Source organism: Amblyraja radiata, chromosome 5, assembly GCF_010909765.2.
Source record: "Amblyraja radiata isolate CabotCenter1 chromosome 5, sAmbRad1.1.pri, whole genome shotgun sequence".
Taxonomy (NCBI): Eukaryota; Metazoa; Chordata; class Chondrichthyes; order Rajiformes; family Rajidae; genus Amblyraja; species Amblyraja radiata.
The window spans coordinates 19,197,395-19,210,640 of NC_045960.1; the positions used below are offsets into that span (position 1 = coordinate 19,197,395).

General features: G+C 43.1%; 1 protein-coding gene across 1 annotated transcript in view; it reads left to right on the forward strand.

Moving 5' to 3' along the window:
- Positions 1-13,246, forward strand: part of csmd1 (CUB and Sushi multiple domains 1) — a 501,649-nt gene that overhangs the window by 120,416 nt on the left and 367,987 nt on the right. The window contains exons 17-19 of the mRNA XM_033020497.1: positions 1,457-1,595; positions 2,915-3,102; positions 10,293-10,487. Of these exons, the coding sequence (XP_032876388.1) occupies positions 1,457-1,595; positions 2,915-3,102; positions 10,293-10,487 (522 nt within the window). The remainder of the gene's footprint in view (positions 1-1,456; positions 1,596-2,914; positions 3,103-10,292; positions 10,488-13,246) is intronic.

A 13,246-nucleotide genomic window follows, 5' to 3' on the forward strand; every position in this document is an offset into this window, starting at 1 on the left:
ATCTGGTAAAAAAAAATGTCTTCATAATTTTTCATCAAATTGTCTCATGCAGACTGATTGAATGGCGGAGTATACTTGATGGGCTGAAAGATCTAATTCTGGTTGGATCAATTTAAATGATCCAAGTTTTTTTTTTTTCTCTACAGAGCTGGATTTTAAATGAGAGATTCTCAATTTAGTATATTAAACTGCTCAGTATACTTTCTTTACCTTTGGATGGGGAACATTATTTTTGAATTGTTTGGGCATTGGTGTATTCAGTAAATAACCTGCACATTTGACAGAGGATTTATTTATTGGTATAAAATTAAAGGGCAGCACAGTAATGCAGCACCAGAGACCTATGTTTCATCCTGACTATGGGTGCCCCAGGAATATCTAGCCAAACAAAGCTTAGAAACCTGCCTGGTTGGCAAGTAGAGTTTTGTTGTTGATTAGATTTTGGTGTGCGCGGCCAGGTGAGATGGGTTGTGCATGCTGGGGCCTCTGCGTCCTGTCAAGGGATGCCCATTATGTGCCTTGGCATCAGCTGAGATTCATTCGGTTATGAAGGTAGCTGGCGTACCACCACCAGGCATCTTTTGCCAGCACAAGTGAACTATAATTACTTTGGTGCCCAGATTCCCCTGTAAGTGAGGAGATAGTGTTAAAATATGGATTGCAGTGGGGCGTCCAAGTAATTATCCTTTTGCAACATTAAAGTGCAAGAGAAAACCAAGGCCCAGCTGACTTGAATAAAGCTCTGAGGTAATTTATTATCCTCTATCAAGTATAGTTTATTTTAGAGATAGCACAGAAACAGGCCTTCCGGCCCACTGTCTGCACCAACAGTGATCCCCACACATTAACACTATCTTACACAGACTCGGGACAATTTACACATACACTAAGCCAATTAACCTACAAACCTGCACGTCCTTGGAATGTGGGAGGAAACTGAAGGTCTCAGAGAAAACCAACGCGGCCACGGGGAGAACGTACAAACTCCGTACAGACAGCACCCGAAGTCAGAATAGAACTCGGGTCTCTACCGCTGCCCTTTTGTCAGAGATGCGTCACTAAGAGCCTTTCCAATCAGCCTTGTGCAGTGAATCGTCAGCCATTCTCTGAAAGTAAACAAGCCACACTTCATTCACCACATGTGTAGGAAGAAATTGCAGATGCTAGTTTTCACCAGAGATAGATACAAAGTACTGTGGTAACTCAGTGAGCCAGGCGACATCTCTGGCGAACAGTCATGGGGTGACATTTCAGGTCGAAACCCCTCTTCAAACTTCTGAAGGGATTTGACCGAAACATCGCCTATCTCTTCTCTCCAGAGAAGCTGCCTGACCCACTGAGTTACTCCAGCATCTTGTGTCCATCATCATTTACCCCATGTTGTCTTTCTTTTGTGTAAGTGCGAAGCCTGTTTGATTATTTTTCTTCTCACATTTTGTTTCTCTTGTTGTGACAGCTGCCTGTGGAGGAAACGTGACCGGCCCCGCTGGTGTGATTTTGTCGCCCAACTACCCTCAGCCTTACCCTCATGGCAAAGAATGTGACTGGAGAATTAAAGTCAGTCCAGACTATGTTGTAGCACTCATCTTTAAAAGGTACGTTTCCAGAAAAGCTTCATTTTCAGCAAAGTGTTGCGCAGTTCAGTCAGGGTGGTGAATCTGTGGAATTCATTGCCAGAGACGGTGGCGGAGGCCAAATACACGAATATTTTTAAAGCGGAGATTACCATGTTCTTGATTAGTAAAGTTATCAAAGATTACGGGGAGAAGGCAGGAGAATGAGGTTCAGAGGGAAAGATAGATCGGCCATGATTGAATGGCAGAGTAGACTCATAGTCACACAGAGTGGAAACCGTCCCAGCGGCCCAACTTGGCCACACCAACCAATGCCGCATCTACACTAGTTCCACCTGCCTGTGCTTGGCCCATAGCCCTCTAAACCTGTCCTATCCATGTACCTGTCTAAATGTTTCTTAAACATTGGAATAGTCCCTGCCTCAACTACCTCCTCCGGCAATTTGTTCCATACACCCACCACACTTTTTAAACTTTAAATAAAAAGTTACCCCTCAGATTCCTATCAAATCTTTCCCCCTTCACCTTAAACCTATGTCCACTGGTTGTCAATTCCTCGATGGGTTGAATGGCTTAATTCTGCTGCTATGAATTGTGAACTTAAGAACAATGTAACTGAATGGTAAACTGTATGTTCGTTGCTTTTCATCCGTGTTTGGTGTGGGCAACGCTTTTGCCTTGCACACTTTTGGAGTCATGCAGCACGGGAATAGACCTTCAGCACAACTCTTCCATGTTGACCAAGATGCCCCATGCAAATTAGTCCCATAAACAGGCGGCTGGCCCATAACCATTCAAGTCAAATTGAAGATGGTGACGAAGCTGACGTGATGCATCCATTGTACAGAGGTTGAATAGAATATCCAGCAACATGCCGAATCTTCTCATGCTTCCGTCAACAGCCAGCCCCTTATTCTGTGCAAAGAACTTAAATGGTTGATTCTAAAGACACCATGGGGTGGATATTATGCAGATGTAACTTCGGCCTCAATGCAGATGAACAAGACAGTGTCGAAGTCAGCGTCGAATAATTTGCATGCTGGTTCCATAATTGTATATACAATCATTCATTACAATCACTACTCTTTTAAACCTCTACTCCAACAGAAACATTATTCCCTTTATCATGTACCCGTACACTGTGGACAGCTTGATTGTAATCATGTATTGTCTTTTCACTGGCTGGTTAGCACGCAACCAAAGCTTTTCATTGTACCTCGGTACACATGACACTAAACTAAACCAGTTCAACCTTTCTTATCCATGTACCTGTCCAGATGTATTTTAAATGTTGCTCTCGCACCTGCCTCAACTTCTGTTCATCTTTGTTGTTGCTTTAGTTTCCAGATGGAGCCAAGCTATGACTTTCTTCATATCTATGAAGGGGAGGATTCCAACAGCCCACTAATTGGCAGCTTCCAAGGATCGCAGTCACCGGAAAGGATAGAAAGTAGTAGCAACAGCCTTTTCCTGGCATTCCGGAGCGATGCTTCCGTCAGCATGGCGGGGTTTGCCATTGAGTACAAAGGTATCTGTTGGAGAGAGTTTTGTGTTTAACCTGTACCCTGAATCTGGCTTCTTTTGGAACCCAGTTACCCTCTTAGTTATGGCTCGGATAGGAACAGACATAAACAATATATGTAGCGCAGTGGTTAGTTTCCCAAACAAATCGATTTATTCAAGGCCTTAACAGTGCGCTCAGTGAAACACTCTGAGAGAACCCAGAGTGTTTTCGAGATTCATAGCACATGCAGCATTTTGTTATTCTCATGACACAATGGTGGATTTTACAATGATTAAATAATTCACCATTGATCGACATTTAACCTTCAGTTCCTTGTCATTGGAAAACAATTTACCTAACAAATGGGTGCAATAAAGGATATACATCCCACTCCCAATTCACCAGTGATCAACATCTAGTTTGTTTGTCATTAGTAAAACAATTCCTCCATTTACCTAACAAATGGGCGCAAATTCTACGCCCTGCTCACCATTGGTCACGTTCAATTTCCTGTTTCAGCTTACAACCCAGTGTTATGAATATTGATTTCTCTCACTTCAAGTAACCCTTGCATGACCTTTATCCCCGTCCCTCCCCCACCCAAGTTGTTGTACCAGCTTCAAAGTTTTCTTGTTGAGTCTCGTTGTCTGTAACTCTTTTTCACTTTGCCCACAGCCCTGTTTTCTTTATCATCATTACTTATTTGCACATCTTTCATTCATTTGTTCTAGATCTTTCGTTTCCCTTTCCCTTTCCCTTGACTCTCACTGAAGAAGGGTCTTGACCCGAAACATCGCCTATTCCTTTTTTCCAGAGATGCTGTCTGATCCGCTGAGTTACTCCAGCACTTTGTGTCTATCTCCTGTTTTCTGTCATTTGGAAACAATTCCTCTATTTCCCTAACAAATGGTTGCAATAATGGACACCCCTATTTCCTGTTACATGTGGAATTTACACTTGATTAATCTATTTATCGCTTTTCCTAACATCCTCTTTATTATGTTGCCATTTTCCCCCATGGTGCTTTCCCAGTACATGAGCTCTTGATTATACAAATTACTCTTATAATTTTCAGAATTTTCTACATCAGCGTCACTTTACTCGGGGTCTGACGATATATGGTTGGGCACTGCAACTGTAAGGAAGTGTTGCTGAAAGACAGTCTTTTAGTTTCTAAATCACAACATTATGATTACAAAAATTCATAGGCAACTTGAAAGAATGTTGTATCTTGAGATTTTTTACGTTCTACATCTTCAGAAACACTTCTGAGTGGAATTCTTTCACATTATCTGAAGATATAAATGTTAGCTTTGAGAATGCATGTTTTGTGTCCCATATGTGAAATATCAAAGTGCCAAAGTTTTAACATGACCCCAGCACAAAAATCAATTCTTCTCGAAATGAACAAACCAGTGTCCTAATGTAATAACAAGTGACTACAGGTGCTGGTTTATACCCTAGACGCAAATTGCTGGAGTAACTCAGCATGACATAACGTCATAAGGAAAAGGAATGGGATTCGGCCCATCAAGTCTACTCCCCCATTCAATCATGCCTGATCTATCTTTCCCTCCTAACCCCCTTCTCTGCATAACCTCTGACACCCGTACTAATCAAGAATCTATGTATCTCAGCCTTAAAAATATCCACTGACTTGGCCTCCACAGCCTTCTGTGGCAAAGAATTCCACAGATTCACCACCCGCTGACTAGGGACATTTCTCCTCATCTCCTTCCTAAAATAATGCCCTTTAATTCTGAGGCTATTACTTCTAGGCCTAGACTCTTTCACTAGTGGAAGCATCCTTTCCACACCCACTCTATCCAAGCCTTTCACTATTCTGTATGTTTCAATGAAGTCCCCCCTCATTCTTCTAAACTCCAACGAGTACAGACCCAGTGCCGAAGAACGCTCATCATAGGTTCAGTCCGAGGCAGCATGTATTTACGAATGGGAAATCATGCTTGACTAATCTTCTGAATTTTTTGAGGATGTAACTAGGAAATTGGACATGGGAGAGCAAGTGGATGTAGTGTACCTGGACCTTCAGAAAGCATTTGATAAGGTCCCACATAGGAGATGAGTGGGTATAATTATAGCACATGGTATTGGGGGTAGAGTGCTGACATGGATAGAAAATTGGTGGGCAGACAGGAAACAAAGAGTAGGGATTAACGGGTCCCTTTCAGAATGGCAGGCAGTGATTAGTGGGGTACCGCAAGGCTCGGTGCTGGGACCGCAGCTATTTACAATATACATCAATGATTTAGATGAAGGGATTCAAAGTAACATTAGCAAATTTGCAGATGATACAAAGCTGGGTGGCAGTGTGAACCGTGAGAAGGATGCTATGAGAAAGGGTGACTTGGACAGGTTGGGTGAGTGGGCAGATGCATGGCAGATCCAATTTAATGTGGATAAATGTGAGGTTATCCACTTCGGTAGCAAAAACAAGGCAGATTATTATCTAAATGGTGTCAAGTTGGGGAAAGCGGAAGTACAACGGGATTTAGGGATCCTTGTTCATCAGTCAATGAAAGTAAGCATGCAGGTACAGCAGGCAGCGAAGAAAGCGAATGACATGTTGGCCTTCATAACAAGAGGACTTGAGTATAGGAGCAAAGAGGTCCTTCTGCAGTTATACAGGGCACCAGTGAGACCACACCTGGAGTATTGTGTGCAGTTTTGGTCCCCTAATTTGAAGAAGGACATTCTTGCTATTGAGGGAGTGCAGTGTAGGTTTACAAGGTTGATTCCCGGGATGGCGGGACTGTCATATGCTGAGAGAATGGAGTGGCTGGGCTAGTATACTCTGGAATTTAGAAGGATGAGAGGTGAACTTATTGAAACATATAAGATTATTAAGGTTTTGGACACACTAGTGGCAGAAAACATGTTCCCGATGTTGGAGGAGTCCAGAACCAGGGGCCACAGTTTAAGAATAAGGGGTAAGCCATTTAGAACGGAGATGAGGAAACACTTTTTCACACAGAGAGTTGTGAGTCTGTAGAATTCTCTGCCTCAGAGGGCGGTGGAGGCCAGTTCTCTGGATACTTTCAAGAGAGAGCTAGATAGGGCTCTTAAAGATAGCGGAGTTAGGGGATATGGGGAGAAGGCAGGAATGGGGTACTGATTGGGGATGATCAGCCATGATCACATTGAATGGCGGTGCTGGCTTAAAGTGCCAAATGGCCTATTCTGCACCTATTGTCTATTGTCTATTGTTAACCTACTCATTCCTGGGATTGTTCTTGTAAACCTCCTCTGGGCACTCTCCAGAGCCAGCCCATCCTTCCACAGATATGGTGCCCAAAATTGGTCACAATATTCCAAATGTGACCTTACCAGCGCCTTTTTGAGTCTCAACATTGAGGCTGGGTGAATGGGTGACATTTTACGTCAACACTCATCTTCAGTCTGAAGAAGAGTCTCGAACCGAAACCATTCACTTCAGTCACCCATTCCTTCTATCCAGAGATGCTGCCTGACCGCTGAGTTACTCCAGCATTTTGTGTCTATCTACCTCTCCAAATATCTTTTTAAGTTGTGATTCCAGCCATCTCTACCACTTACTATGGCTGGTCATTTCACATATCCACATATGTGGAAAAACTAACCTCCCTGGTCTCCATAATGTATTTATGAATATATTTTATGTTTTTCATGAGTAACATTTGAACTCTAATTTGGGTTTTTAATTTTGCAGCAAATTACCTTTTGCATCCATGAAAAGGAAAAATAGTAAATGCTGGAAATTAAAATTAAAAATGTACATTTAATCTACTGGTGTGCTTCCAATGGAAAGAAACTGGAGAATTGCATACTTTATATTAATACATTTACTGATTAATCAAGTTCAAGTTCAAGTTCAAGTGAGTTTATTGTCATGTGTCCCTGTATAGGACAATGACATTTTTGCTTTGCTTAAGCACACAGAAAATAGTAGGCATTTACTACAAAACAGATAAATGTGTCCATATACCATGATATAAATATATACACACATGAATAAATAAACTGGTAGTGCAAATAACAGAAAGTGGTTGCTAATAATCAGAGTTTTGTCCGAGCCAGGTTTAATAACCTGATGGCTGAGGGGAAGTAGCTATCCCTGAACCTGGTTGTTGCAGTCTTCAGGCTCCTGTACCTTCTACCTGAAGGTAAAATCTTTTATGGATTTGTGATTTCTTCACATTGCCTTTATAATACTTTTACTGAAACTGAATAGTTAAGTATATGAGACAATCGTGCAAGTCCAGGAAAATTCCAGGGGGAACTTGTTTTGTTCCTGAGTGGTTTACCTAAGCCAATGCGGCTCACCAAGTCTGCGTTAACCAGTTCTATCCGACACACTAAGGATTGTTTGCTGAAGCCAATTAACCTACAAACCTGCAGGTCTTTGGAATATGGGAGAAAACTGGGAGAACACCCAGAGAAAACCCACACGGTCACAGGGAGAATGCACAAACTCAGTACAGACAGCACTGATCAACCTCTGGCGCTGTAAGGCAGAAACTCGACTGCTGCGCCACCGTGCCATCATTACTTGCAGCAAGACAACTGATGTGTAAACCTAATACTCTTAAACACCATAATAAACAGCAAAAAAGTTCAGTATATATTATTTAAAAAAAACAGAAACAATAATAGTTCAGCAATAGTTCTAATGACAGGTCATGGTATTATAATGATAAAAAGGTGTCTTGGTGTCGAGTATCATCCTGCATTTTAACTAGATTTTAATCAATAGTGATATAGAAAGAATTCACCAGAGTAAAAAAGTAAAATATCTCAAATGTTTCTGTGGTAAAAATAAATGTGTTGACTTACATTGCTAAAGTGTGATATCCTTGCCTCCAGTTAAACCTGTTACCTGTTAAAATTAAGTTTGGATTCCAATAAAGTGCTGGAGCTGAGATACAAAACTTTGCAGATTCTGGAAACCTGCATGAAAATAGAATCCATGGATACTCGACATGTCAGGGAGAATTTATGAGGATAGATGAACCAGAGTTATCCTTAGAGATTGATGACCTTTTTATCAGAACAGGCCAGTCGCAGTGAAATTTGCAAAGGCCAGTTATATTTTACTGGTTGCCAATTCAAGCACAATTCTGCTCAATGATTCAACAGTTTCTTCATTATCAAATGTACCAAGGTACAGTGAAATACAGCAAACAGCTCAGCAAGACTATCACCATACAAAAGCACAACGTCCTGGTTAGAACAGAATGTACAGAGCAGCCCACTGAGTCCATATGCAAGAGGTGGCATTTCGACGACATTTTATAGTTCCAGCTGCAGCTAGCCTCAAAGGCCTATTGCAGCCTGTACCTCCATTCCAGTTGCCCAGCAAACTGTCGTCCCTATCCTTGCACGGTTCTCTTTGGTCCTTGTTCCCCGAGAGGTACCTTCTGCAGTCGTCTCCCTCCATCCTCCTCTCCGCGGTCAGGCTCTCTGTTCCCGATACAGGTCTGTTGGGATAAGGCCACTGCATGCCAAGTTCAAGTTCAAGTGAGTTTATTGTCATGTGTCCCTGTATAGGACAATGAAATTCTTGCTTTGCTTAAGCACACAGAAAATAGTAGGCATTTACTACAAAACAGATAAATGTGTCCATATACCATGATATAAATATATACACACATGAATAAATAAACTGGTAGTGCAAATAACAGAAAGTGGTTGCTAATAATCAGAGTTTTGTCCGAGCCAGGTTTAATAGCCTGATGGCTGAGGGGAAGTAGCTATTCCTGAACCTGGTTGTTGCAGTCTTCAGGCTCCTGTACCTTCTACCTGAAGGTAGCAGGGAGATAAGTGTGTGGCCAGGATGGTGTGGGTCTTTGATGATACTGCCAGCCTTTTTGAGGCAGCGACTGCGATAAATCCCCTCGATGGAAGGAAGGTCAGAGCCGATGATGGACTGGGCAGTGTTTACTACTTTTTGTAGTCTTTTCCTCTCCAGGGCGCTCAAATTGCCGAACCAAGCCACGATGCAACCGGTCAGCATGCTCTCGACTGTGCACCTGTAGAAGTTAGAGAGAGTTTCCTTGACAATCCGACTCTCCGTAATCTTCTCAGGAAGTAGAGGCGCTGATGAGCTTTTTTGATAATTGCGTTAGTGTTCTCGGACCAGGAAAGATCTTCAGAGATGTGCACGCCCAGGAATTTGAAGTTCTTGACCCTTTCAACCATCGACCCGTTGATATAAATGGGGCTGTGGGTCCCCCTCCTACTCCTTCCAAAGTCCACAATCAGTTCCTTGGTTTTGCTGGTGTTGAGGGACAGGTTATTGCGCTGGCACCATATGGACAGTTGCTCGATCTCTCTTCTGTACTCTGACTCATCCCCATCAGTGATACGCCCCACAATAGTGGTGTCGTCAGCGAACTTGATGATGGAGTTCGCACTGTGGTTCGCTACGCAGTCATGGGTATAGAGTGAGTACAGCAGGGGGCTGAGGACGCAGCCTTGAGGTGCTCCCGTGCTGATTGTTATCGAGGCTGACACATTTCCACCAATACGAACAGACTGTGGTCTGTGGACGAGGAAGTCGAGGATCCAGTTGCAGAGGGATGCGCAGAAACCCAGTTCTGCGAGTTTGGTAACCAGTTTGGAGGGGATGATTGTGTTAAATGCCGAGCTGTAATCAATGAATATCAGCCTGACATATGAGTTTTTGTTGTCCAAGTGGTCCAGTGCGGAGTGGAGGGCCAGCGAGATCGCATCCACCGTTGATCTGTTGTGGCGGTACGCGAACTGCAGTGGGTCCATGTTTTTGTCGAGGTAGGAGTTGATTTGCTCCATGATCAACCTCTCAAAGCGCTTCATCACCACCGGCGTTAGTGCCACTGGTCGATAGTCATTGAGGCATGTCACCTTACTCTTCTTGGGCACCGGTATAATTGATGCCCTTTTAAAGCAGGTGGGGACCTCAGACCTCAGAAGTGAGAGGTTGAAAATGTCCGTAAAAACTCCCGCCAGTTGGTCCGCACAGGTTTTTAGAACAAGTAGCTCCACATGGGGTCTTGTTGCAACAATGTAAAATGTCACAGAGGGAATGGTTTTCAGCACTTGCGTAATCATTTTGTAATCGTTCCGAATGTCTCACCAGCCAGAATTCACACCAGAGCTTATCTGCTTTTTCATTATAAGCTTGTCCTCCCAATGCTCTCTTTTGCTTTGCTTGACTTTATTGTCTTTTGTTACAGAGAAACCACGGGAAGCTTGCTTTGACCCCGGCAACATAATGAACGGCACGCGCATTGGCCTGGACTTCAAGCTCGGATCAACTGTTACCTACCATTGCGATGATGGCTATCAATTGGCGAATTTGGCTACAGTCATGTGCGCCATCGGGAATGAAGGAAAGCCGATTTGGAACAGGGCTCTTCCTTTTTGCAAAGGTAGTGTACCATCACCTCCTTCAACCGAGGTTTGGAGTTTGAATTTGACTTTAGCATATTGTCACATGTATCAAGGTACAGTTAAAAGCTTTTGTTGCGTGCTAACCAGTTAGTGGAAATACGTTACACAATTACAATCAAGCCGTACAACAGAGTACAGATAAATGGAATAATGTTTAGTGTAAGTCCCCCCCCCCCACCCCCACCAAGAACTTAATCCAAGCAGAGTGCAAAGTGGTGATGAGTGAGTGTCATTCTGTCAGAGTTCCACTTTGAATGTAACATCATGAAGGAAGTAGGCAGACAATCGGATGTGATTCCATCCAAGAATGCATTCTGTACATCCATTGTTTTGTTTAGGTAGACACAACATGCTGGAATAACTCAGTGGGACAGGCAGCATCTCTGGAGAAGGAATGGGTGATGTTTCTTCAGACTGATGACAGGGGAGAAGGCAGGACAGAGCTAGAATGTAGTCGGAGACAGTAAAACTGTTGGGAGAACTGGGAAGGGGGAGGAGATGGAGAGAGGGAATTTGAAAGGGTTATTTGAAGTTAGAGAAGTCAAGCTTCATACTGCTGGGTAAAGCCAGAAAATTCAGATCAAAGATTGTCCAAGGGTCTCCAATGAGATAGATAGTAATTCAGCACAGCTCTCTAGTTGTTGGTGGGGTGGCTCAGTTGCCTGACAACAGCTGGGAAGAAACGATCCTTGAATCTGGAACAATCATACCTTGTGTTCAACAGTCTATAACTGAATTTTAAGGACACAAAGTGCTGGAGTACCTCAGCTGGTCAGGCAGCATCTCTGCGGAGCATGAAGAGGTGATGTTTCGGGCAGAGTCTCAACTCGAATAATCACCTATCCACATTCTCCAGAGGTGCTGTCTGACAAGCTGAGTTACTGCAGCACTTTCTCTTTTATTTTGTGAACCAGCATCTGCAGTTCCTCTTGTCTGGAAATGATTGGATGTGGCCATATTTCCTGCCTGGGCTTAAATGTTTCATTTTGACCTTTGGTAAGGTTACACAATCAATAGAATAGTGAACAGCTTAACAATTGTGAGCAGTTTTGGGCCCCGATAGCTGAGGAAAGGTTTGCTGGCATTGAAGAAGGTCCAGGAGGTTTACGAGAATGATCCCAGGAATGATTTGGCTAACATATGTTGAGCATATGATGGCTCTAGGCCTGTACTCGCTGGAGTTTAGAAGGATGAGGGGGTCCTCATTGAAGCTTACAGAATAGTGAAAGGCCTGGGTAGAGTGGATGTGGAGAGGATGTTTCTACTAGTGGGAGAGTCTAGGACTAGAGGTCATAGCCTTAGAATAAAAGGACGTACATTTAGAAATTAGATGAGGAGGGATTCCTTTAGTCAGAGTGTGGTGAATCTGAAATCCATTGCTACAGCCGACTGGAGGCAAGGCCATCGGATATTTTTTAAATGGAGATTGACCCATTCTTGATTAGTAAGGATATCAAAGGTTATGGGGAGAAAGCAGTAGGTTGGGGGTAAAGATAGATCAGCCATGATTGAATGGCGGAGTAGACTCAATGTGCCAGATGGCCTAATTGGCCTCCTGTGAATTTTGAACATAAAAACATTATAGAGAGCTGCGAAGACACAAAGAATCTGAAAGCTTCTATTTCAGAATGACTATTTTTAAAGGGAGAGCCTTGCCTTTTTCCAATTGGAAAAGATGGGTATCTCAGAATCAGGTGAACTTTAGGAAGCAGCATTGAAGAGACCAATGAAAAGTTTTATTTTCAAGAAATAGGAAGAAAAGATGAAACCATGTTATAGTCAGTGGATAAGAAAAAATTGACAGAGACAAAAAATAAATTATAATTGGAAATAAGTAAACTGTCAGGACACAGTGGTACAGCGGTAGAGTTTGCTGCCTCGGTGCCAGAGACCCGGGTTCTATCCTGACTACGTGTATTGTCTGTATGGAGTTTGTACCTTCTCCCGGTGACTGTGTGGGTTTTATTTGGGTGCTCGGGTTTCTTCCCACACTCCACAGGTGTGCAGATTTGTAGGTTAATTGGCTTGGGTAAAATTGGCCCCAGAGTGCAGGAGTAAACTGCTGTACCGGTGATCTCTGGTCAGCATGGACTCGATGGGCCAAAGTGCTTGTTTCCACGCTGTATCTCCATTTTCCACTTTGTATCTGTAGGTACCAAAGTAGTTGGGATCCACGAGCCTAGTGAGAGTGAGGATTACTGATAGCACTTCCAGTTAATAAGTTAATAAAAGATCAAAAAGCATATGTGGGATGTGTGTGGAAAGGAACTGCAGATGCTGCTTTATAGAAACATAGAAACATAGAAATTAGGTGCAGGAGTAGGCCATTCGGCCCTTCGAGCCTGCACCGCCATTCAATATGATCATGGCTGATCATCCAACTCGCTATCCCGTACCTGCCTTCTCTCCATACCCTCTGATCCCCTTAGCCACAAGGGCCACATCTAACTCCCTCTTAAATATAGCCAATGAACTGGCCTCGACTACCCTCTGTGGCAGAGAGTTCCAGAGATTCACCACTCTCTGTGTGAAAAAAGTTTTTCTCATCTCGGTTTTAAAGGATGTCCCCCTTATCCTTAAACTGTGACCCCTTGTCCTGGACTTCTCCAACATCGGGAGCAATCTTCCTGCATCTAGCCTGTCCAACCCCTTAAGAATTTTGTAAGTTTCTATAAGATCCCCTCTCAATCTCCTAAATTCTAGAGAGTATAAACCAAGTCTATCCAATCTTTCTTCA